At 35.5% G+C, this 26,942-nt stretch overlaps 1 protein-coding gene across 1 annotated transcript in view; it reads left to right on the top strand.

The window, feature by feature from the left end:
* Positions 1 to 20,315, top strand: part of LOC101799927 (long-chain fatty acid transport protein 6) — a 41,851-nt gene extending 21,536 nt beyond the window's left edge. The window contains exons 5-10 of the mRNA XM_021272371.4: positions 2,754 to 2,948; positions 10,707 to 10,797; positions 12,394 to 12,592; positions 13,265 to 13,362; positions 15,996 to 16,126; positions 18,464 to 20,315. Of these exons, the coding sequence (XP_021128046.4) occupies positions 2,754 to 2,948; positions 10,707 to 10,797; positions 12,394 to 12,592; positions 13,265 to 13,362; positions 15,996 to 16,126; positions 18,464 to 18,640 (891 nt within the window). The 3' untranslated portion in view covers positions 18,641 to 20,315. The remainder of the gene's footprint in view (positions 1 to 2,753; positions 2,949 to 10,706; positions 10,798 to 12,393; positions 12,593 to 13,264; positions 13,363 to 15,995; positions 16,127 to 18,463) is intronic.
* The last annotated feature ends 6,627 nt before the right edge of the window (positions 20,316 to 26,942 follow it).

Here is a 26,942-nt window from a genome sequence, read left to right as displayed (position 1 = left end):
AAAGGAAAATAAAATAATTTAGTTGATGTAAAAAACAAATGGTTAGCAACTGAGGGAGGCTTGTGAGTGATATAGTTTTGGGATGATATAGCAGGATAATGCTTCAGTTTGTAATCTGCCAAGAGCTGTCTGCATCTAGTGAAATGTATGCATTCCTTGCTGAATCACTGAAGAAAGACTCTGAAACTGGATGAAAGATTTTGGCCTGTTCAGGACACTGGTTGGAGGAGTCCCTTGGGAGGCAGTCCTGAAGGGCAAAGGAGTGGCTGGGCACTCTTCAAGAAGGAAATCTTAAAGGTGAAGGAGCAAGCCATCCCCACATGCTGAAAGATGAGCTGGTCCAGAAGAAAACCTGCCTGCCTGAGCAGAGATTTGTGGCCAGGGCTCAGAAAGTAAAATAAATAAACAAATAAAATAAAGTGACCATTGGAAGAAGGGGTGGGCCACTCAGGAGGACAAAGATGTTGTGAGGCTGTGGAGAGGGAAAATTATAAGGGCCAAAGCCCAGATGGAGCTCAATCTGGCTACTGCTGTTAAAGACAATAAAACATGTTTTTATAAATACATAAAAAAGAAAAAGACTAAGGAGAATCTCCATCCTTTATTGGATGTGGGGGGAGACATAGTGATGATAGACACAGTGACAAAAGTTTGCAGACAACACCAAGTTAGGTATGATTGTTGATCTGCTTGAGGGCAGCAGGGCTCTGCAGAGGGATCTGGATAGGCTGGATTTATGGCTTAAGGCCAACTGTATGAGATTCTACAAGGCTAAGTGCCAGGTCCTGCACTTGGGGCGCAACAACCCCATGCAACACTACAGGCTGGGGAAGTGTGGATGGCATACTGTCTGGCAGAAAGGGACCTGGGTGTATTGGTTGATAGCCAGCTGAACATAAGCCAGCAGTGTGCTCAGGTGGCCAAGATGCCAACAGTATCCTGGCTTGTGTCAGAAACAGTGTGGCCAGCAGGACTGGGGAAGAGATTGCCACCCTGTATTTGGTTCTGGTGAGGCCACACCTTGAATACTGTATTCCGTTTTGTGCCTCTCACTACAAGAAGGACATTGAGGTGCTGGAGCATGTCCAAAGAAGGGCAACAAAGTTGGTGAAGGGTCTAGAGAACAAGTCTGATGAGAAGCAGCTGAGGGAAGTGTGTTTATTTAGCCCAGACAAAAGGAGGCTCAGGGGAGACCTTATTGCGCTCTACAATTACCTTAAAGGAGGCTGTAGTGAGGTGGGCATTGGTCTGTTCTCCCAGGTGATAAGACTAGAGGAAATGGCCTCAAGTTGCACCAGGGGAGGTTTAGGTTGGATATTAGAAAAAAAATTCTTCACTGAAATAATTGTGAAGTATTGGAACAAGCTGCCCAAGGAAGTAGTTGCGTCAACTAGGAGGTATTCAACTAGGAGATACTCAAAAATGTGTAGATGTAGAGCTTGGTGACATAATATAATGCTGAACTTGGCAGTGCTAGGTTAAAGGTTGAACTTCATGATCTTGGAGGTCTTTTCCAACCTATATGATTCTGTGATTCTATGATTCTAATTTATACTGGACTAGAATTGAAAGAGGGAAAGAAGACTGAAAGGGATCAGAAAATAAGGACCTTCAGCTTTCTGTAGTATATGTATATGTGCATGTGTATGTATGTATAGGGAGATTTGCATACATATGCAAAAGTATACAGATATACATGTAGAGATACATACAGATAGTCTTGGAGTACCAGAGTGACGTTCACTTCTAAAGGTATGTGGTAATAAATGATACCGTATTAATTTTGTGCTACATCATTTCTGTGGCATACTGTATTGCCATTTAATCATTTGCAATGATTAAAAACTGACTCTGGTTTTAAAATAAGTGAAATAGTATATCTATATATTAGATCTTTTGCTTTCTGATACTTCAACTTAAATTTGATTTTATTTTTAAGGTGCTCCTTGCAATCACTGTGTTTGGGAAAGTTTTCATAGAATCTGTCTCACTGAACTGTTTGAACACATAATATAGTATTTCTTGTAATAAAACATGAGAGTTGACAACAGAAAAGATTCAAGGTCACTAGGATATTCTGTATTCTAAGTAACAATAAACAAAACCTTGCAAGACTTAATGTTGAAAAAAATACAGAATATGACTCATGTGCAATGTGTGGGAAGGAACACAAATTACAAGCATGTGTAATCTGATTGTTTCTTTTAATCAATCTGAAGACACAAAGACATGGGGAAAGTAACTATTAATGTCTGATGACTTTAATCTCTTATCAGAAACAAAGCCTACCTTTCTGCATTTTTCTCAGTTTTCTAATTGCTCTGAGTGGAAACAGACTGAGATGATACACCTTTTAAAATACAGAAATACTTGTATAAATTAGTGTAGCCATTATTCAGGCAATAATTTGTTTATTCAATGAGATAATAGCTTTTGGATTGCAGTGTGCTACCTTGTAGCTGTAGCTGTGCCAGCTTCCTTTAACTTCCTATTGTTTCCCCTTGCCCTTGCCATTTACATTTTTCTTGCCCTTTCCCTTTTTCTTCCCCATTTCTTTCCTCTTCCTTTTTTCCTTTCCTTATCCTTTTCTCTTCCCCTTCCCTTTCCCTTTTACTTTCCCTCCCCTATTTATACTTGATGTATATAAGAAGTTACATTTAACCCACCAAATAGGCAACATCAAATGCAGGTATCAAAATATTCTGTTTTTGTTTGTTTGTTTGTTTGTTTTGGTTTGTTTGTTTGTCTAACAGAAGGATGGAGAAAAAAATCATAAAGTCCGACTGGCAGTTGGAAACGGAGTAAGAAATGATGTGTGGAGAGAATTTTTAGACAGATTTGGTGCCATTAAGATCTGTGAGTTTTATGGTGCTACTGAAGGAAACATTTGTTTCATGAACCACACAGGAAAAATTGGATCTGTTGGACGCACCAATTACTTTTATAAGGTGACTATTTATATTTTACTTTGTAAAAGGGTGTGCTGAAGGTCAATGTGTTTCTCAGTTTGACCATAGGGCATGGGGCTACAGTCGTAAGTATAAGGTAAATTTTCTAACTTAGTTATTGCAAGTTTAATTGATTGCCTATAAAACCTCAGCTGCCAAAGTCTCATTTTGTATTTCAGCAACTTTGATGAAGTTATATGTTTTGGGGAAGAGCAGTACTTGTAACTTATATCATACATGCTCTCTTCTCCTTCACCTGTCCAGTTAAATGAAGACAAATTGTGTGATGGGTTAGCTTATCAAGTGGTATGTCCACATACGTACCTAAAAGTATTTCACCAAACTTCACAGATTTTGCCCTTGGAGTGCTATTAATACCACTCTTAAACAACTAGAGAGAACAGTAACTAATGCATGTCTCAATCTCAAGCTTTAGCTAATAACATGTAAAATTACTTTGCAATGGTTTCTAAAAAGGAGACTAGGTATGTTATGTTATGTTGCTATTTATGTCAATTTTTACTCAAAATAAAATAAGACTACACGCGTTGCCTAGAATTTACAAAAGTAACTCAGATACCTATCTGTGTGTACAAATCCTCCTGACTGAAGTGGCATTTGTACTTCAAAGGAAAACTAACAGTAAAATATCCATACCAATCTACTTTCACTATGATGTAAAAATACTGTTTTGAAACACATCTGTGTGAGGTGACTTTGGATGAAGTGGAAATATGTTTGTAGACAGCATATGTCCCAGGTTTCACGATCTCAATACATCATCATCACATAGACTACTTCACAACTCAGGGCCCAGAGAAATTCCCAGATCTTCTCTTCAGGGATTGGAACCAATCAGCCTCTGTTTTGCCTTCAGACTCTGTAGGAGGCAACTTGGAAACATTCAGAAAGAGACCACAAGAGCTGCAGTGTTTTTCAGAAACTATTGAGAGCTCAGGAATTAAAGCAAATTTACTCTGCTGATTTTGTGTGTTATATATCATTGATACTTTGTAATTTGCACAGTGGATATCTGATGCTGATAGCTGTCTCTAGAAACATACAGATCCACCACAGGATATAAGGAATCTGGAACTTAGGGAAGTAGTAGCTGAATCGGGAGCCTCAGAGCTCATGTTACATTTTCTTTTAGAGGGCTAAATGATCTAATTACTTGTAAACCATTTTTTCCTTCTATCTCAGGAAATTTTACATTTGTTCAGAACTTGAATATGTTTTCAGAGTTTTAGAACTTTTGACAGATTTTTGTCAGAAGTCACTAATCTTCTGGACTAAGTTACAGCAGAAAAAGAATTATACTTGAAATTACCTATTTATTGGCTTTTCTCTACTTTTAGCCAAGTAGTAGTTTGTACTTTTTGCATGCATTAATATTGGCATGTCATATATCAATAAAATTTGTTTTATGCATTCCCAAAAGGTAGATTAGTGTTTGGGGCTTTTATTTATTTATTTATTTATTTATTTCACATGAAACACGATGCTTTTTCTTCTTCAATGACTGGATTTACAATTTAAGATAGTTGCTGCAGATTAGGAGAAAAAATAGCTCATGAAAACTGCAATTAAAAAAATAAATGCAGTTGTAACTAACTACTTGATTTCAGTAGACTCTTTCCTATATCTTATATCTTTTCTATAATTTATATGCTTTTTCAACTTCAAACTGCTGCAGTCTGTGGAAACATCAGTATAGTCTGCTAAGATAATTATGGATTGTCGCCTTGCTTACACAGTATGAATATGGAAAGACAATAAGGGATTTTATAAACCGGAAAAAGCCATTCATAGCATTTGGCTTGGCTTGAAATCAATTTATGTTCTGTCTTTTTTACTCTGTTTTCCTTAGAAATACATCTGCACTGAGTCTTCAGTTATTTCTTTAGTTTCTGTTATCAGGAACGTAGCTAAAACACATTATATATATATAGTGAGCAGGCTCAATGTTTAGCTACTACCGTTGTCCATGCAGGCCCTTCCACCAACATACATGAATTTGGCCTTCTGTGTCTGTAGAGAGGAACAAAGGTTGTCACTGAAAATGAGTTTCAGTGTGGAGACAAATTACCTCACCTTGATTACAAAGGCATGGTATCTTTAGCTAGGTTGGTGGGTGAATTATATGACCTTCATTATGTGGGAATAGATCTGGCAGAAATATCTTCCAAATTGAGGTGTTCTGAAAGATTTTTCCAAAGCCATATCAGGCACTTTTTCATAAGTACTCTGTTTTGATTGAGAACATATATGGTTGCGTGATGTACCTGATCTTTCTCTCAAATAATTTATGTCAGCAGAACAAAATGACATATTAATATTTTTGTATTACACTACTTAGATGTGTCAAATTATTTTTTTTCCAGTCTGTTAACTGATGGGACTTTGCTCTTTTTTCCTGTTCAGTCACTCTGGAATGACAGCTCCTTCAGTCTGCTTTGTGACACTTTCTAGTTTGCAGGAGCAGCTAGCTCCCCCGTATGCTGAAGCAAAGTAGTGTTGACATGAACAAACGTTTATGTATCTGTATGGATTGTGTAAGGAGTTGCAGAAAAGAAAAATCAAAACGAGGTCGAGAGAGAGAATGAGTGGTGAAAACATGAGACATACTTTTTGTGGTTTTCGTATATTAAAAAATAATAATACTAAAGTTTGGGGACCTACTTTTATATGTGTTTTTGATTATTCTGCAACTGAGTATTGTGACACAAACTCACACTGTGTTTTAATGCCATATCTAAGTTTTGACTTATTTAAGGCTTTTGCTGTTTTTAAATATATTTTACAGGTTGTAGGTTATTAGACAATGCATTCTGCAGTGTAGCTGTTGTGTTTGTTTTACTTCAGTCTGCATGATATCCACTGGACATCTAGTGATATGTAAACAAGAGCAGCTCTATTTCTGATTCTCTGACCCTTGAATGATCTGAAGTTTAAAAGTGAGACTGTCTTATGCTGGAAAGCAGAGAATGGCACAAAGAAGGCACATCTATCCAGTTACTAAATTATTTTGTTTCTGCAAAGAAATCATACTATGTTTGAAATCTTACCCTCTTGACATATAGGATGGTATGATGAGATATCCTTAGACATATATTCTGTGAATTTCCTACATACCTCTTTCTTAATCTGGGAACAGAAAGAAAGAAAATTGAAAAAGGGGAGAAGAGATTTGTATGACTGTACATGTGATAACAGCAAAGGAATAAACATACTCTCTATTGGCATAGTTACACAGTCAGAATGAAGTGATACATACATACAAAAAGCAAAAGTATAGTTGGAATAACAGCAGGTAGGTTCGAAATGTTTGAAATATATTACTTTTAGTGGGGAAAAACTAATAGAAATATGATGTCATTTCTTTTGTGCCTAATGGCAATAAAGGCACAGTTTCCAAAGGTGAAATGCTGACAAAGGTTACATCTGTAAAAAAAAAAAAAAAAAAAAAAAAAAAGCCCTCAGAGTGAGAAAAAATTTTGAAAAATTTTGTAATTTTTCATGAATGGTGGAGCAGTTGCCAGACATCCAAGAAGTGACTGTGTTTGAGATGTTAACTCAAGGCACTGCTCTTGTTTGCACTTATTTTTCACATAGTACTCTTTATGTAATAGGAATTGATTCATGTGCTTGAAAGCATCACTGTGGTATATCAATAAACCCTTAAATGTGGATATTCATAATGTTCATATAGACTTAGTGAAAAGAATAGTAGAATCATTTGACTAGCTTTTTAGATGATAGCTCTTGAAATATTTTACAAAGAAGATTGTGTAGATTAGCATAGTAGTATAATAAATTGCTGTCTGAAGTTTATACCTGACATATATCTGTATGCTAACATTTATGATTAATTTTATTATGACATTATCATAATACATCAAATGTATTATGAAATCAATTATGTATATACATATAAATTTTATATTTTTTTTGGAAAAAGACTCTCAGTAACGTCTATCAAATAAGTATTTAAATGTCGGTCTTCCACTGAAATATATTCTGTGTGACAGCAGAGAATATTCAATGGGGGAATAGAACTGATGAGATACAAGAAAGCTTATAATAAGGCCTAAAAATAATCCATGGCAAGAATACCTGAAAGAACAGCATACAAAATATGTATTCAAATTTTTATTTATATTTTTTCATTATTTTAAGTATAAGTATTGCAACAATTACAGGAATCTAAACCTTTCTTACTCAAAATGGTATGCATCAAAATCAGCTGTGAGCTGAAAAACATTTAAGTCATATTTTATGGAAAATGTAAATTGTTAACATTCATAGAATCATTGAATGGCTTGGATTGGAAAGGATCTTAAAGATCACCTATTTCCAATCCCCCTGTCATGGGCAGGTACATCTCCCATGAGACCAGGTTGCCCGAAATCCCATCCAGCCTGGCCTTGAACACCTCCAGGGATGGGGCATCCACAGCTTCTCTGGGCAACCTGTGCCAGTGCCTCACCACCCTCGGAGTGAAGGATTTCTTCCTTATAACTCATCTAAATCTCTCTTTTTTTGGTTTAAAGCCATTACCCCTTGTCCTATCACTCCATTCCCTGACAAAGACTCCCTCCCCAGCTCTCCTGTAGGCCCCTTCTAGGTACAGGAAGACAGCTATAAGGTCTCCCTGGAGCCCCCTATACTCCAGGCTGAACAAGCCCAATTCTCTGTCTGTCTTTCTGGGAGAGGTGCTCCAGCCCCTTGATCTTTGTGGCCCTCCTCTGAACTTGTTCTAATACATCCATATGTCATTTCAGCATTTAAAACATCTTATGTAAAACAGCAGCACAGAATTAGTACTATGCACATTTTTTTTTTTTTTTTTTTTTTTTCCGTAGAAGCCATAGAAGCAAATGGCAGAAGATATCATTTTTAGTTTAAAAGCTGTTTAACCAAGTCTTAAGACCCTGTGAAACTGTATTCATGGACAAGACATTGATATGTGTTTGTGCAAGCACTGGAAGCTCTTAAGTTCATTGGTCAATGGACACAAATGTGTATCATATTAACTAAAAATTAGTGTTGGTTCTGCTCTTTTGACTAGTTTTGATCTAAGATAATCTAAGGTACTTTAAGTGTATACCAAATTATCTTACTTGTGGTGGAATATATGATGATTCTGTTAATATCAAGCTTAGCTTTATTTTTTTTTCTTATTGTCATTCAGTATAAGTTGAAACTAGGAATATCAAAGCTAATTTTGAAACAACATTTAACAACTTAAATTTTCTTTCTTTCTTTCTTTTTTTATAATATATAGGGTTTTGCAATGCAGTTGTTAAATAACATCCAAATTGCACAGTAACAGACAGTAACGTTGCAGTTTAACTCACTTTAAGTTTCAACTAAGTAAATGATGCTCTTTTTTTTGATGCATTTACGTAGTGCTTTAGGGAACAAAATACACATTAAAATTATGAATGCTGCATGCGCTACTGTGTGAAAATAATATGGTAATGCTTCAGCAGTTCAGGCTCTCTTTTCCAATAAATTTTAAATGGGATAAAACAAATGTAGACCAGTACCCAGACTAAATGCTTTGCTCTGGAGCTTTCATTTTCTATTAGTTAATATGGAAAGAAAGCTGTTTGCATAAAGACAGCAGTTTGAACAGAAAGTATATTGGCATATGCTTTCATTGTGCATGTCTAATGCAATACATGTTGTTTTCACCTTTTAATCAAGTATTTGCATGACTTATTTCAAAGACCTAACTAGGCATAGATAGGCATAGATAATATGTCAAAGCTGCAAGCAGTAAAAGATATATGGAGTGACATAAATAGTAAGAGTCACATCAGTCTTAGATGATCTCAAATACTGAATTAAAGCTACTGACTATTTCAAACAACTTAAAATAATACATCATGCAGACTAATATGTTGACAAAACATATCTACTGAGCTCTGAAGGAGTAAATGGATGAAAATGGAACTGAGCAGGGCAAAATGCTATTTTAATCAAATAAAAAAATATCAGAATAACGTTTCATATTATAGAAGTAGTAAATATCATTGTTTAGAAAAAAAAGGGGGGAGGGGGGAGGTGTTAAATGTAGAAATCCAAAGCAAATTCTCCAAGGGAAAAACAAAACAAAACAAACAAACAACAAGAACAGCAAAAATCCCTTCTGTTTACTGTTCATTATGAATACCTTTCATGTGGCTTGTGAAGAGTAAAACAGTTATTTTCTAATTAAGGTAGACCCTTTAGCTCTCAAATTCTTGTCGTTGATAAACACTATAGAATGTTGTTATAAAGAAAAATTTCCTATGACTTTATTAAAAAAGTGTCCAACTCTTAGATCATGACTTGATTTTGCACAGTACACTTCAACCTTGTTCATTTGGTCAACTGTTTAAAATATCTTTTGATTTAGATTTAGGTTACAATACAATGGTCAGTTTTGAAAAGTGAAACATTTTTTTTCTAAAGGACGCTGAAACTGTGTGCTTAATGTTTGATTCAAGCCCCTATTTATTTGGACTTCTTGAAAACAAAATGATGTTATATAGGTACAAAGACATTTAAAGTTAGGATAAAATCATTGTACAACTTGTGTAAACTAGGTGCAGAAAAGCAAAGGGTTTTATGCTTTGGCACTTTATCCATTACTTCAGTCACTTTCATAACAACATCCTTCAATTACATTATATTTTTTTATAGTGAAAAGTGCAGGTTTTTTTAATTGTTTTCTCTGCTTGTCAGGATTTTTGTGGGAAAATATATTACATATCCTTGGTTTGACTAACATTAAATAGATCAAATACATTGTTAAATAAATTGCCAATATACTTCTTTATGAAAACAGAAATTAGAAGACTCCCAAGCTGGACAAATTAAAGCCTTAGGATAATAACCACAACAACAGTGGTCCATGTGGTATCAAGCCTATCGCTGTCTTTGAAGTCTAATGTAGATTTATATCACAGTAGAAAAATAAGCTGCAGTAAGAGTCAGACCCTGCATATCTAGTAGGAAAAATATCATGATTTGTAGTGTTGATAAGAATATCTTGCCCTCTCCTTCAGCTTATTCAGAGTCATATTCTCTGTGATACTTACGAGAGGAAGGTTGGTTGTAAAATAAAAGTAGGAGATCAGTTAGATCACCAGTGTTAGGACGCATGGGTTTACAGTATTTCCAAGAAATGCAGAACTGACACTGACATAACTATGGCACATCTACAGCTACATAACTTTGTAAAACGACATAGGAGTACATATCTTTCTGCTGATGCTTGTGGTAGGACTTCTCAGAGGGAAGAACTGAAGCTAGTTAGGCAATAAAGCCCAGTAGGAAGCAGGTTTCTGTTTGTAAGGATATGTAGTCCTGTGCTTTCCCATTTGTTTTAGGCACCAGAATATCCCTATATAAAAATATACTTTTCGTATCAGCCACCATTAAATGTCAGTTCAAATTTCCAATATGCCTCTATTATCCTGACTCTGTAAGCTGTTCCACTGATAATGTGCATCCCACAACTAATTTATAAGAAAATGAACAAAATCAAAATTCTGTCTTCACGAAGTATTTTTGAAAGTTACAGATTATATAAATATTCTGATGTTACTTCACTCCAGGAAATGGTGTAAGTTTACACACACAAGGTTTAAATGAAATGCACTCTTCTTTTAGATGTCCAAGACTAAAGGTTTCTTTGCTTATATCTGCTGCCACCAGATGTCACTGTGTAGATGAATAACTGATGACACTTTTTCCCCTTTTTAGCTTTTTTTTCCATTTGATTTAATCAAGTATGATTTCCAAAAAGATGAACCAATTAGAAATAAGCATGGTTGGTGTGAGAAAGTTAATAAAGGTAAGCATGTATTACAGTAGGATACGATGGTCTTTTGATTGCAATACAAATACTTCAAAGATTATTTTTTTAATTGCTATTGTATTACTGTAGTATGCCAACATAAACTATTATCGCTTGCTCTGAAAAAAGCAATATGATTTTTGATATAAGACAGAACATTATTAAGCACAGCAGTGCTGACACCAAAAGAATTTAGGAGATACTTGGATATGTTCACAGAGAGCAATGTATAAAAGTGACAATATGGTATTATCACTGAATATGTAAGTAATGTGATCTGTATTTTTTAAAGGAGGTTAACAAACTGAGATGATTGCCTAAGAGATCTACAAGAAAGTCTGTTGAATTAGAGCAAATGTTTTTTGGAGATTAACTGCTGTGGATAAAGTGTTCCTGTACTTAGTTTATCAAATATATACATATGTAAGAGGTTGCTTGATTATAACTGTCTTCAAAAGACTTATTAGATATCTAGTTTTTCTTTATTGTACCTATTTTCAAAGTGTTTATCAGATACTAAAGTATCCCTATTGTACTGTGGGAAGATAACAGCTGTAATTAATGCCTGGAAGCTGAAGTGAGAAAAACTCATATTTAAAGATCAGGCAAACTGCTTTAACAGGGAGCTGAGGCAGATTTTTCAAAGGAGTTTGGATTCTGTAGCACATCATAATCAAACATGGGCAGTTCCAGGAAAATATGGTTCCCAAAAGGTGTAAGTGACGTAACTTCAGATATATTTTTATTTTACATATTTTTATCGTTGTAATTCTTTTCTTTGATAAAGTAATGCAACACTTAAGCTTTGTTGTTCAGAACATGCTTCCAAAACTGTTAGGAGTTCATACTATTCCACTTTCAGGAAACAAATCCTGTGATATACAACATGCATAACAGGATTATCCTATTCCCATATCTCTGATTTTTGTTGTTGTTGTTTTGTTTTGTTTGTGTTTGTGTTTGTGTGTGTGTTTTTTTTTGCTTGTTTGTTTGTTTGCTTGTTTTAGTTTGTACTGTTTGTTTGTTTGTTTTTAGGAATAAAGAAAACATTGATATTTTACTCTGCAAAGAAAGCAACAATGTTTTATCACATTAATGAAAATTCATCAGAAGAGTCCTCAGAACTTCTGAAGTTCTGAGATTAAATAAGGATTTACTCTCTTGGTTGAACACCTGCTTCTTTAGAAACCCTAGCTTTTTAATTCAGTAGGAAAGTGCTGAAGTTGAGACTCATCACTAAAAATTTGGTAAGGTGTGGGAGGTGGGACATAATATTCACTTGGAGTGAGTGCTTTCAGAAGATAAAGTTACTGTGACTAAACTCACAGTTGATGGATGAGAACTGTTTAGTCATCAAGAAGAAATACAAAATACTGGAATTTAAGTGGAGAATATTGTACTGTGTCTTTATGGTCACTTTGCTACATGAATTGCAAAGCAGGTAAGCTTTTATTATTTGGCCTTATGTACTGAACCCTCACAAATTTGGTTCCTGGTCTTGTAAATATCACATGTAGCAAACAAACACTAATGTGCAGTACAGGAATTGTGTATCATAGGTTCATTTCAATTCATTTCAGTTTCTCTATATAGGTGAGGCTGGTCTTCTCATTTCCAAAGTGAATGCAAAGAACCCCTTCTTTGGTTATGCTGGCAGTAAGAGACATACAGAAAAGAAATTACTCAGTGAAGTATTTAAGAAGGGAGATCTTTATTTTAATACTGGAGATCTAATGGTTCAAGACCATGAGAACTTCCTGTATTTTTGGGACAGAATTGGAGATACCTTCAGGTATAATCATTGTCTCTTTTACATTTTTTTTTATTCATTAAAAAACATACATGCAGGGTAGAATAATACTTGTTCTATTTGTTTTCAGCAGGAAGTGTTCAGTTTATAACTACTGTGATGTAGTATATAATGATTTTGAAGTGGAGGATAGGAGCCTAATTTAGTAAAAAGTGCTCCTGCAGAGCTGGATAAATCATTTCCAGAAGGTTTTGTGGGAAGTCCAGGTCTTTGAACAATATTTCCACTGATCATACTGAACAATGATAGTTTTGGTTTGGGTAAGGAGAAGTGGATACTGAAATAGAGAAAAATATATCAATACTGAAGACTGGTCACATCTGATATATTTTGATATACATCAAAATTTTGCAAACCATTAAATCAGATTATGATAAATTTCAATTGTGCTTAATAGTGATAGATAATATCCAGTAACATTTTAATTACAAGTGCTAGTTATGTTTACATAACTTTATGTAATAACTTTAGTTAAAGTAATAACTTTAGTTTACAAGTGCTGGTTATCAGACCAATATACCGAGATGACATGCAGGAACACATGTGAGGTTTTAATAGCCTAAATTGAATGGAAGTCTTACTAAAGGTAATGTTTTTTAAAGAGTAGATGACCATATGTTTTCATGGCATTAAATTATTTTTTTCATGTTTTAGATGGAAAGGGGAGAATGTTGCAACAACAGAAGTTTCTGATATCATCGTAATGTTGGACTTCATACAAGAAGCAAATGTGTATGGTGTATCGGTGCCAGGTAAAGAAAGCTTCAGTTTTATGTTTTTCTTCCCCTAGGTTTATTTGTTAACTCTCATAACTTTTTTATTTCATGTTATAAGTCTATGAATCATTTCTCTTTGAGTCATCTGCTTAATACCTAGTTAAAATCTGTACATAGATGAAGAAAATACCAACTGTTCATGAATGAGCCAGTGAATCATGTATTTTTATCTGCATGCAATGTTGTGTACTTTTGAAAAATTATCTATCTTTCATGAATCTGTGATAGGTACATAACCTAAATAAAAGTTTCAAGCTTTATTAAATAGACAGCCATGGAAAATCCACACTTTAATGTGTCAGAAAATAATCACATCAACAAGGTAAGAATTAAAGTTACTTGAAAGTATATGAATAAAGGCTACTATTTTATTTCACTTTTAACTTAGCCTAATAACCATCTAAAACAGGAATATTATAAAACTAAAGACAGGGCAAGAAACAAACGGATAGAAAAATAAATTATTAATACATAAAATAATGTATTTTTTTTTTCAGTAATATTTTTAAGCTTAATTTCATGAGATTATTTGGGCCTGATCCCCATTATTGCTAAAGGCTTTTAAAAATATGTTCTAGGTGAGGCCGGGAGGGAGATGACTTCCGTCATAGTAACCTTTAAGGTTCTGTGCTTTGCATTTGTGGATAACACACCAATGCTTGGCTATTGCTGAACAAAGCTTACACAGTGTCAAGATTTTCTCTCTACAGTGTGTATGCAGTGTTGGGCAAGAGGTTAGGAGGAAATTGCAGCCAGGAGGGCCAACCGTGTCCTGGGGTGCATCAAGCACGGTATCGCTAGTAGGTCGAGGGAGGTGATTGTCCCGCTGTACTCTGCGCTGGTGCGGCCTCACCTTGAGTACTATGTGCAGTTCTGGGCACCACAGTATAAAAAGGACATGAAACTGTTGGAGAGTGTCCAGAGGAGGGCTACGAAGATGGTGAAAGGCCTGGAGGGGAAGACGTACGAGGAACGGCTGAGGGCACTGGGCCTGTTCAGCCTGGAGAAGAGGAGGCTGAGGGGAGACCTCATCGCAGTCTACAACTTCCTCGTAAGGGGGTGTCGAGAGGCAGGAGACCTTTTCTCCATTAACACTAGCGACAGGACCCGCGGGAACGGGGTTAAGCTGAGGCAGGGGAAGTTTAGGCTTGACATGAGGAGGGGGTTCTTCACAGAGAGAGTGGTTGCACACTGGAACAGGCTCCCCAGGGAAGTGGTCACTGCACCGAGCCTGACTGAATTTAAGAAAAGATTGGACTGTGCGCTTAGTCACATGGTCTGAACTTTTGGATAGACCTGTGCACTGTCAAGAGTTGGACTTGATGTCCCTAAGGGTCCCTTCCAACTCAGGATATTCTATGATTCTATGATTCTAAATGTAGATAGGGCAGCTGACCCAAACTAACCAAAAGGATATTCCACATCATATGATGCCATGCTCAGTAATAAAAGTTTAGGGAAATGAAGAAGAGGGGGGACATTTTTGTTTATGGCATTTGCCTTCCCAAGCAACCATTGCCCAGGCTGAGCCATTGTTTTCCATTAAGTGCCTGGATATTTGCCTACCAGTGGAAAGTAGTGAATTAATTCTGCTTTTTGCTTTGCTAGTGTACACATTTTGCTTTCCCTTTTAAACTGCCATGAGTTTTCTCACCTTCTTTCTATTTTCCATATTCTGTGAGAGAAGGAAAATGAGTGAGAGGCTAGGTGGATGTTTAGCCCTTGGCCAAGGTGAACCCACTACATAATGATAAGTGTTTAAAATGTGGAAAAGGTGTCACTTGCCACTAGTTTAAAGCCACAAAACAAGAAAAATCAAAACGAAGAAGACTGACTGAAAATCAGGATTAAAAATATGAGAGCATACATTTGCTTGCTGATTCTTACCTGTATGAAGAAATAGCTGAATCAGTTCATAGAGCTGTCATGATGTACATGAGCTGTACTTAAAACATATGCAAATCAATTTCCTCATAGAAGCTATTGCATTCGAAAAAAAAAGGGGGGAGGGATAGAAAGGAGAAAAAAGGTTGGCTGTTATTAATATCAGATGGTTAAAATGTGAAATTGTTTTTGATTGCTGATTTATTGTTTTTATTATCTACTTGTTTTGTTTGTTTTTTGTTTTTGTTTTTCTTCCCCAACAGTGATGCCTGCATTTCCCACAAACCAGTTAGGACTTTTAACTTCTCTCTGTTGTCAATATTCATATCCACAGTTTTGAGGGAACATACTTGCAAGAGAGAAAGGCCAAAATTGAAGCGAACGTATAATTGGTATTCCATGAAATCACCTCAGCACTCTTTTAGAGAGAGAGAGAGGGTTTTGTTATTTATCCTCAGATATTGATTAATATTGAGTATGGTACTCCATGACAGTACTCCATTTAGTCTTACCTGCCCAACTCATTTGCAGCATTATTGTTTAACTGATCACTCGAACAATCTCCAAAAGTATGTCATACTATATAAAATCTACATGTAATCTTTTTGTTTTACTGAAACTCAGAAGATGATATATTATTCGTGTAGTTCTTTTTTGTATCGCTCTTCACAAAAAATTAACTTTATTCATGTTAGAAAATTCTCATTTTACTTCCTTTTCCACAGATCATGAAGGAAAAGCAGGAATGGCCTCTCTCATTTTAAAGCAGAATAAATCATTGGACTTAGAGCAAATGTATAAGCAAGTGGTGACCTATCTACCAAGTTATGCCCGTCCTCTTTTTTTAAGAGTCCAGGTAAGCTGCATTACTGCACTGTGCATATAAACATCTATGTCATTTCAATACAGAGATAGTTGAATGAATAACAGAAAGAAAGTGCTTGCAAATATATCACTTAATTTAATTTTAGAAATGGCACAATTTGTTGTCTCCATTTACAGTATTTTGGGTAGAGGAATTACACAAAAAGATAATAAAATTTGCAGATTATGTTAAAATGGGAGTAATTGTATAAACCAGTAAAAATGGATACCATACAAAAGGGTTTGAGGAGATTAGAAGCAAGAACATGGGAGAACAAAAGGTTCAGATTAGTAAAATGTAAACTGTTGCATCTAAAATCTAAATCTATTTTATTTATCTATTTATTTTTTTATTGTATATCTATTTATTTCATAATCTAAAATCTATTTTATTTGATGGAAACAAGAGAATAGAAAAGTAAAGGTAGAGCAGAAGTCATATTGATAGTGCAAATGAGACAAATGAGATGTTATTTGCTGTGTAATGTAGTGACAAAAAAGACAAAAGCATTTGAAAAGGTGCCATATTTACTGGGACTAAATAAAAAATGTTTATTATTACTGTCACCACCGTAACCATCAGAGTGCCTAGCATGCCTAATTGTATACTAGTACTTTGCTGTGGTAACTTGTCCAGTTTGGAGGAAAAAAAAAAGTCCCTTTGCCAAAGAATTGAAAATTTAAATGTGATTACAATAGGCTATATATGGATAGGAAAAAAGATAGGGAGAGTATAGAAAACACACAGTATGGATCGCTGTGATAAGTGAAGCTTGTGAGCATCTTCATTTGTGATAAGTGTTTTGGGAACACCATGACAAAGGCAAACAGCAGAAGATGGTTATGAAGAAAGTCTTCTTTGTCCAAAGGGAAGCTGAAAAACAAAATCATTGAAAAAAGAACATAGGTTATGGGAGTTGGTTCTCTGGGTCAGTCAGAGATTGAATACTGATTAGAATAAAGGGGTAAAAAGGAAGAGACTGTGAAAAACCTTGAAAATGAGAAAAAAAATAGTAAGTCTAGAAAGCATTCTGCTATCAATCAGATATTATTTGCACATATATAGTATATAAATGTAAAGATAGAATAGAAGGCACCAGTAAGTGGAGCTCAGAAGACAGACGGAGGATAGACATAATGAAGAAACATACTCTCACAAGTCCATGGAGTATGAGAAAGTATGAATAGCAGACTTAATTAATTACGCATTAAGGATTGATGACAGATCAAGGGAATAAGCAGTAACTGCACTAAAAATTCATAAGTAAAATTTCATTAGGAACTTTGTCAAAATTATTTAATGAATTAAGTAGCACAACACTCAGAGATTTAACTGGCATGATCTAGAGTGGCAGTGGAGGAGTTGAATCCAAGACTGGTGATAAATCAGTTAAGGTTACTGAAGTTTGAGATGAGAATTAAATAAGTTAGTCACTGCAGAGGATAGTGGTGCCTGTGACACTGGGTTTTGATGGAAGACAGAAAATCCTACTTGTTTTGAATGTAGAAAGAAAATGTCTAGTGCTGGACTAAGAACAGAAGAGTAGGAAGATGGAGTATAGTTACTGGAGAAATTGATGTGCTTATTTTTCAAGGCAGATGGAAATTTTTTTTTTGATGTGAGAGAAAAAAAGGAGGTGTATGAGGCATGCCTGGAAAAAAAAAAAAAAAAAAAAAGTGGAAACAAGAGCAGAGTTCTATATTGTTCATAGGGACTGAAAGACAAGATGAAGTTTAGGAAAAAAAATAGAAATACAGAAAAAAAAATCTCAGTAGAGATGTTTCCTACTACTTTTTCCAAGGGACACAGTGACTCTGAAGAGAAGCTTGAAAACATTATAAAATGTGTAGTAAAAATCCAGCTTTATTTGGACCACAGTAATTTTGTGTGATTCTTTCAACCCATTCTTAATGCCAAAACAGTCAAAGACATAGAGAATTTCCTGATTTTTTTCAGTAAGTAGTTCCTGTTAATAGCATATTTTATTTGTTGAAATTCTTTCTGATGTGTGGATTTATAATGTGTACAAATGAAGATGCTAGGTTGTCTCAGGCATGGTGGGGCTCCACCAAAGGGTTTGATAACATTTGATAACTACAAAACAATTCAGAAAGCAAGAGGCTGCAGTGTTTATCCATATGTCAACAGGTGGTGGTCCAGCACAAAAATGCTGGGAAAAACATTGTTTTACAAAGTAATAAGGCCAAACAGATCTTATATTAAGTAAGACTTTTAAAAACAAAAACTTGTTTTCAAATCAAATGTTGTGAGCAAAAGAAAATCAGCTCTTCTACTGAATAATAAATATATTTTTTATCTCTTCTGCAGAAAACAATGGAAATGACTGGAACTTTCAAACAACAAAAATTTCGATTAGTGGATGAAGGTTTTAATCCATCTACAGTTACTGATCCTCTTTATTTTTTAGACGATTCTAAGCAAGCATACGTCTTGTTAACCAAAGAAGTACATGAGAGGATCTTATCTGGGCAAATGAAACTTTAATTAACCGTATAGGCTTATAGGCTATTAGGAGACAGTCTGTGTCTTTACATGAGCTACTGTGTTAGAAGCAGTGAAAATAATTACCAATATTTATATTTTATTATCCAGAACAGTATTTTATATACTTTATATTTAGTTTCAGATATGTCTTGTATCTTTCCTCAGTTGATAATTGTTCATTAATCATTTCTACCTCTTGAGATCAATTACAAGTAAATGACCTGTAAAACAAGATTGAAATCTATTTTATCTTCATTTTGGAATATAGATGCAGAGTCTGATAGGTTTTTTTTAGTACTAAATTAACATGAATGATATGGGGAATGCTAAATAGTAAAAAAAAAAAAAAAAAAAAAGATCCAACATATAAAAGTGTAGTGACAGAAACTGTTATTAGTTCTAGATAGACAAAATAAGCCAGTAACATATTTTTAGTGTAATTTACATTTCATGTGTACTTACAAATATATGTTTTAAGAAATAAGGCTTGAAAGGGGTTGGAAAAAAACTCTTATGTGGAGGACTTTTCTGATGGAACATAAGATGAAAGATAATGAAATAGAAGAAAGCCCTCCAAACAAAAACAAAACTAGAAAGTTAATACTAACATTATTGCTGGGATTTTTTTGTCATAATGCATGCTCTTTCATTTGTTAAACTGGCTCTTTGGAGTATCAGGTTATGAAGACAGACCGAACTTTTGTGTAATGTTTAGCAGCACGTCAAAAGTAGGAAGAAAATCACTCATATAGCACAAAAATAATTCTTAAAGGGCTTTATGTCGTACATACTGACTAATAAATAGCCTCCTTACTCTTACTAATGATTGCCAGAAATTGTTCTTTATGGGTATAAAAATATCAGAAATTTAAAAATTCCTAATAATATATTCTGATGCACTACTTTGCAAAAGTTTTAAAATAAAATATAAGATTATTTAAACAAATTTTGTACTGTCTCAGTTAAAGTCTGATTGCTTAAAGACTTTTTAATAGCCTGTTTCAATACTTTACTTACACAGTACAAATAATGGGACAATGTCCTCCTCTAATGGATCATGTTCCTAGCTTTGATCAGTGGCCTTAATGGCCAGAAGTATACCAGTATTACGGAATACTGCAAGGGGGATTCTGTTCTGTCTTTCTTTGTTTCTTTCTACTTTGTTCATCAAACAATGCATTAGAAATTGTGTCTACTTCTGTTTCTTTGATTATCACTTTCATTGATTTTACTTAAAATCCCAAACCAATGTATATGAGCCATTTTATAAGACACTGCAAGGAGTTAGGTGATTGGCTAGTAACTGTTCTTGCTTGTTGCTATCTCATGCATATTTCAAGTAGCCAGCTGTAACTTGCTTGGCTGAAGGTCAAGCCCACACAAATTCTATATTCTGTATAGAAGCTCACCCGTCATGCTTCAAGCTTTCTCAGACATGGAACCTGACCATATGGGGTGGCTGCCATAAGGGTGACCACATTGGACCATCCACTGTGACCAGAACCCAATACACGAATGTGCATGAACCGGTATTAGAAAAGTGCTGACCACTTAAATAGGAGCAAGCCTTAACCATGTACTGATGCTCCTCAGCACCTGGTGGTCTCCTTATCTTGGCAGGGCTCCTGTGGCTTCTCCTGCTGTCTGGAGAATTAATAAACTGCATTGCACCTATTGTCTACTGTTTGGATTCTTGCCAACTGTGAACTCCAGACCTTTTATTCTGCACACAAGAATGCAATAAAAATTATACAAAGACTCTTAACTTGCTTGCTTCTGAATGCTATATTCTTCATGGGACTGCCGATACAAATAAGCAAGTTTGCAGTTTTGTCGTTCACAAGTAAGCAAAACCAAACAATACGTCACCAACATCATGCTTCATGTTAGATGTTATTATATATTAGATGTTATGTGTTAAGCACATAAAGAGGAAAGGAGACAACTGCTAGGTAAGAGTGAAAGGGGTTGATATGGTCTAGCACTTCCTGAGCAGTTCCACTTTTTGTATCTGCTTCTTTTTGTAGTTCCCTAAATTGCTGTCAACACCAGAAAGATTTTATTTTTTGCTTCTTGTTTTGGTTTGATACAAATATCAATGTTTTGTTCTGAACACAGTTCCACTTTTCTAATCATGGACTGCAAATTTAAGAGTCAAGTATTTACAGTAGAGTTAAACCTAACTTTGCAAGATAGGTTACAATTTTCAGCAACATTGTTGTTGAAATCAAAACTATTTTATCTTTTATGTCCATCTCACCATATATGTGTTGACTATACTTCAGGATCTCTTTTCTTTTATTGCAACACTAATGTGGCAAATAATACATTTTTCATAAATAAAAAAAAAAAAATGTACCCTGAGATCTACAGTAACTTCTTAAATCTTGTAATAGAATAAAACTTAGTATATTGAAATCAAATACTCAACTTTGTTGTTATATTTACCACTTTTTATTTGTTCTGCTTTAAAATGTTTGATACTGCTTATGACTAGTGAAAAGGTTCTACATCAAAAGAAAGGAGAAAAAAAAGAAATATGAAAAAAAAAATACAAGCAGACAAGTAAATACTTTTCCATTAAAAAAAAAAAAGTTTGGGACTATCACTATTTGGTGGCTTAATTTGTAATGTACCTAAGATGGAGAAGACTGTTTCTGCATGGGAAGGTTAAGACAGAAACTGCAAAATTGTACCTGGGAAGTTTTATTTTGCGCAGTGAGGGTAGAGCAGCAACAGTGTGGCAGGGGTGTGGATGGAGAGCTGCACTGCTAAGGTCACTTATTAGAAAAAAGAAGGAAAAAAAAAAAGGGGGGGGATTAAAATAAATACAAGTAATTACTTTTGAGCTTTAGAGTATTATTTGCAAGTTGGGATGGTCAATGGTGAAAGAAGCATTTATTAAAAAAATTAAAGACCTGAATTTGGGATGCTTATTTAGGGAGTGTAAAATGCTAAGGGTCAACACTACCCACTCTCTTTGTCCTAGAAGACCTGGTATAGTTAATACAGCTGCAGTCTGGGTAAGTTTCACAAGTCTCTCTCAGAATCCTCAAGAAATGGCAAAAAATACAAAGTTATAAGCAGATCACAGCCTGAATTTTTTTCCCTTCCAGTAACTCAGGTGGATATAGCTTTTCAAGAGATGAGGAGGCATCTAAACTGCCCCTGTTTATGATTCTTCAAGCTCCTCCCCACACCAAATGGTGCACTAGGATTGGGAATGGGGGTTGTGGTCAGTTCATAAGGATTTATCTCTGCGTCTCTTTCTTCCTCATGCTCTTCCCATGCTCCCCGTGGGGTCTCTCCCATGGATGCCGTCCTTCCCCAACTGAGCCTGCGGGGGCTGCCCACAGGCAGCAGCTCCTCAAGCACTGCTCCCACACGGCTCTGTCCCACGGGGTCCATCCATCCATCCCCCAGGAGCAAACTGCTCCAGCACGGGTCCCCCACGGGTGGGGGCAGCTCCCCCCAGACCCCCTGCTCCTGCGGGGGCTCCTCTCCACGGGCTGCAGCTCCGGCCCGGGGCCTGCTCCTGCGGGGGCTCTCCATGGGCCGCAGCCTCCTCCAGGCCACATCCACCTGCTCCAGCGGGGGCTCCTCCACCCATGGGGGGGCTGCAGCGTGGAGATCTGCTCCATGGGGGACCCATGGGCTGCAGGGGGACAGCCTGCTCCACCAGGGGCCTCTCCCTGCACAGCCCGCAGGGGAACTGCTGCTGCCTGCCTGCCTGCAGCACCTCCTGCCCTCCTGCGGCACTCACCTGGGGGCTGCAGGGCTGCTTCTCTCACACTGCCTCGTTCCCCTCTCTCACCTGCTCTTGTGCAATGTTTTCCCCTCTTTCTTAAATCCTCTCTCTCAGAGTGCAACCAGCATTGCTGATGATTTGGCAAGCAGCAGGTCGCTTTTGGAGCCAGCTGGAACAAGCACAGGACAGTCCTCTCCCAACAGGAGATGGCCCTGCAGCTCCCTCTCGCTCTGACAAAATCTTGCCAGGTGAATCCAGTACACCCTCACATGCCCATCAGCATTCCTGTGTCCATATCAGCCACCACAGAGAAATTACTTCAATTGTTCTACAAACTCCCTGTAGATGACAAAGTAAATGGTTTTGATGGTTTTGATTTTTCATTTATTTTGTGTGTGTGTAAGACAAAAAGAGGTAGAGAGAAGCAGTCCTGCTTACATTTTTTTTAATTGAAAATGCTAGACAGATATGCAGGGAAAAACAAACAAACAAAAAAGACCCTTTGCTTCTAAAAAATAAGTAAATAAATATTCATTTTCTGTTAACTATGAAACTGGTTACTTGAACTGCATTCTCACTCATGGCAGAAATCATGACACATACTAATTTCTATGGAAATTATTCATTAAGTCAAAACCGATTTTAAGTGAGTAATTTCCATCTGTTTAAAATTTGCTATCTTCAAAAAGTATTTAATGTAAAATTAGGTGCAAAGATTCAGCAGACAGCCAAAGAATGTTCTAAATGAACAGCAGTAATTTTAGGAATAAATTTAGTGAGATCTTATATAATTAGCAGTGCTGTCAATAACTGACAGCATAGTCTGGTAATTAACTGCACTACAAGGGTAACATCAGAAAATCATCACATTATGTCCTGGGGTTCGGGACATAACTCCTGACGCATCATATACACCCTTAATGATAGATTATATTATCTAGATGGCAATGGTAGTTTAAAATAAACTAGGTCATTACCAGAGGGGAATGAAATTCCGGTATCACAAACAAATCCACAACTTCTCCATGGTCTGAGAATCTCCTACTGAAATAGTCTTCATTCAGTATCTCCAAACACTGCATCAGATATGGTTCAACTCTGGCAGTCAAGAGTTGCTTTTACTGACATAGTTAAAGGAGAGAGGGATTTAGCAAATCAGTCTTCATTGCTGCCTTGCAGCAGGAGATACACTGACCTACTTCCATCTGGAATTGTTCTGGCACTATGAGGTTTGCACAGTTCCCATTATTAAATATTCCCATATTGGAAATGTTTTCTCACATAAGATCTCCTGTCCCATATATATTTTTACTATTATTACTCCATAATTATTACTCATAAGAAGGACACTTATGCTGGCAAAAAATAAAATAAAAACAAAACCACATATATATATATATATATATATATATATTTGTTGTGCCTCCTTTTCTTCAAGTAACTGGTACTGATATACTGAAGAAATTAATAGTTCTTTCAAGTATGCATTACTGGTAAGTAATAGGACTGGCCAAGCCTGATAAATTGTGGTGGTTCTTGGTTTAGAACTCAACTACATAGCTAATAAATAAATAAATAAATAAAAGGAAAAAAGAACATCATAACAAATTGAGTTCTGAGCACCTTTAACTATCTGAAGTACATTTTTGCAAGAGAGGAGTGAATGCCTTGATTAGAATTCCAATATGAAGAATGCTGACTAATGCTCTTTCATTCAGTACAGCCTGCTGTGTGCAGATAAAGAGTTTTCATTCTTTTACAGCACTTAATGTATGGAAGGACATACCTTTGCTTTTAAAATACCATTGAAAAAAATAGGTTCAATCCAAAACCTGACATCTTTTTTTGTTATTCAGTCATTTGTCTAGTAATTGTCATCACTCATGTGCTTTTGACAGGTATTTGTTCATCTTTGTTAAGAGTATGTGGACAAAATATACTCACAGATTTCCAAATCAGACAAGTTCGCTTAATCTAACATGCATGGAAGGTATCTGTAATTGCCAAACTCTGGCATCAACACTATTTATGCTTATAATAGTTAATTAGACAGTTAAATAGCTGCATATCTTTTCAATTTTAGAAATGAAACTTTTAATAGGCATTAAGATAATATTTTCTGATTGAAGTTTCTCAACCTAAAAAAATACAAATGTAAAGAGGAAAAGGTCTCTGTACATTCTTGATTTGCATTCCAGCTGTGGGATGATGGATGGCAGAGAAACTAACTGGTGACTTCACGAGTAATGCCAACTAGAAATTTGCTTGTGATTCAAGAAAAACATGTTTTAGTTGTGATCACAGTTTCCAGTCAGTTCTCTTTTTATGCTTCATTTCTCATTTATTCTTTTCTCCTCACAAATATTAAAAAAAAAAAAAAAATGTAATCATAACAGAATATACTAATGCTGAAATTGTCACTTTGTGAGAAGTCTGTTGGACCTCTGATATTTACCTCTGATTTTCACCTCTGATATTTACCTCTGATATTTACTCTGATTTTACCTCTGATATTTATTTTAATATTTATTAAACCTCTGAGATTATTAAACATTTCCCTATCTACGTACATGTCTCCAAAGTGTTCTTTTGGAAGTCAATGTTACTAGGTTCTTTACAGTACTTTTCTAACAATGTATTAGCATGCCTAAATTCTATTATATTCTAATAGTTTTCTCCATTGACTGTAACACCCTGTTAAAATTACAGGCAGGATATGACCCCTTCTCCCTGCCCCTCCTTCCCCTGGACACAGCTTGTCAAGCTCAGGCAGAAACGTATATGCTATACCAGTCTTAGTTCATGAGCAAAACAGTAAAGAGGGATTAATTTGTGCCAAACTGTGCTTTCCATGTAATAGGATTCTGGCTGGTACATTCAGTTTTACTGATCTCTGGAGAGACAAGCCTGAGCATTAGTTCACTCTGCCTGCTTCTTGTCCTAAAGGTATGTAAGAACAGCATGCCCCACATGAATATTTACGTTAGTAAGTAAGAGCCCTCTCAGATGTCTATTTTATTGACACTTGAATTATAAGACTTCTTAGTAAGTTCATAATAGTCACAGAAAGCAAAACTAACATGAAAGGTATGAACATTAAAATTGTATTCTGACATTTAACTTTTTTTTTTTTTGTCAAGGAAAACTACCAGCTATATTTAGTGGATGCATAAAAAGCTAATGAAGTCATTGATTCAAATGTCAGAGTTTTAAACTTGAAAAGTATTTATGTCTGTCAGTTTCTAAAAAACAGCACACTCTTAGGTTTAGATGGAGTATCAGGAACTGTAGTTTGTTTTTCATGTCATTGCAGTGAAATTTAATACTTGTAGATTATAATTCTATTATTGTTCTCATGAAATGAACACAATTTATATATCTGAAAAACATCTTAAATATTTCCATTAGCTGCATTTTATTATGCAAGTTTTTGATATATTTTCTCACTTTTAAAAATAAAGTTGTCAAAGAAATTGTCAGTTGCCAGTAAGAATGGTAAACCCCAAATTAACCACTGAAATGTAAAGAATGGGAGGTGATTAAGTCAGTCACAGAGAGTGATAGACAAGGAAGAAAGAGACATTTTTTCCACCACTTGCTATCTTCTCATAGAGACTAGCACTTACTCCTGGGTATGTAAGGCTTCATAAGCAAGCAGGATGAAGTCCTCAGTCTATGAAAAAAATATTTTAAAAGCCCCAAATAAAAACAGCTCATTAGCTATATAGATTTGCACTGCACTAAGCATATCTATGTCCATCTATCTATCTATATATCTTTGTATGTATTTATATATATATTTTATCATATTGTATCGTGTATATATATATATATATATATATATCTTATGGATATATCTATAAGAGATCTAAGTTCTTGCTTCATTTGAAACCAATATGCTTGATTCAAATATTACTCATCCTTGAAGCTAAGTGGCTGAAAGAACCCAAGTAGCTACAGGCATTGTTCCAGTGCTTGGATGTTCAACAGCTTGGATGCTTAGCAGAATTCATAGCTATTAAGCAGAGTAACAGCTCCTTATAAAAAGTAAAGGCAGAACTACATGTATATGCCTGAGAACAGGATACATAAAACTCAACTTGAAGAGCAAGAACTGCTTAAATTGAGTAGTGGGGAACAGTGAGAGAGGATTATATAGTAAATCCTCCTGGCAGCCTTTAGGAATATAATTCTGATTTGCTGGGGGCACAGAGTACTCTCCTGGAATTACACAAAAACAAACAAACTTTTTTTTTTTTTTTTTTTTTTTCCAAATGCTTATAATTCTACAGATTGTCAGTAAGAGTTGGCCATGTGCATTCATCTCAGTCTCTATACAAGCATTTCACTAGAATTAAAAATTAAAGGTAGGAGAGGAAATTATTTATTGATGGTTATGTGAAAGCACTCTAATCAGTCATACATCGCTGCACTAACAAAACCGTGTTCTGTAATAAGATGAGGAAAACCTCTTTTGGAGTGTAAGCTATATTACTCCATTTCCATTTTGCTATCCAAATCCAATTTTTGTGAAGAGAAGCTTACATCTACCCA

Source organism: Anas platyrhynchos, chromosome Z, assembly GCF_047663525.1.
Source record: "Anas platyrhynchos isolate ZD024472 breed Pekin duck chromosome Z, IASCAAS_PekinDuck_T2T, whole genome shotgun sequence".
NCBI classification, from domain to species: domain Eukaryota; kingdom Metazoa; phylum Chordata; class Aves; order Anseriformes; family Anatidae; genus Anas; species Anas platyrhynchos.
The sequence above is the reverse complement of the archived record's forward strand: the minus strand, read 5'-3'. Positions and strand labels throughout refer to the sequence as shown.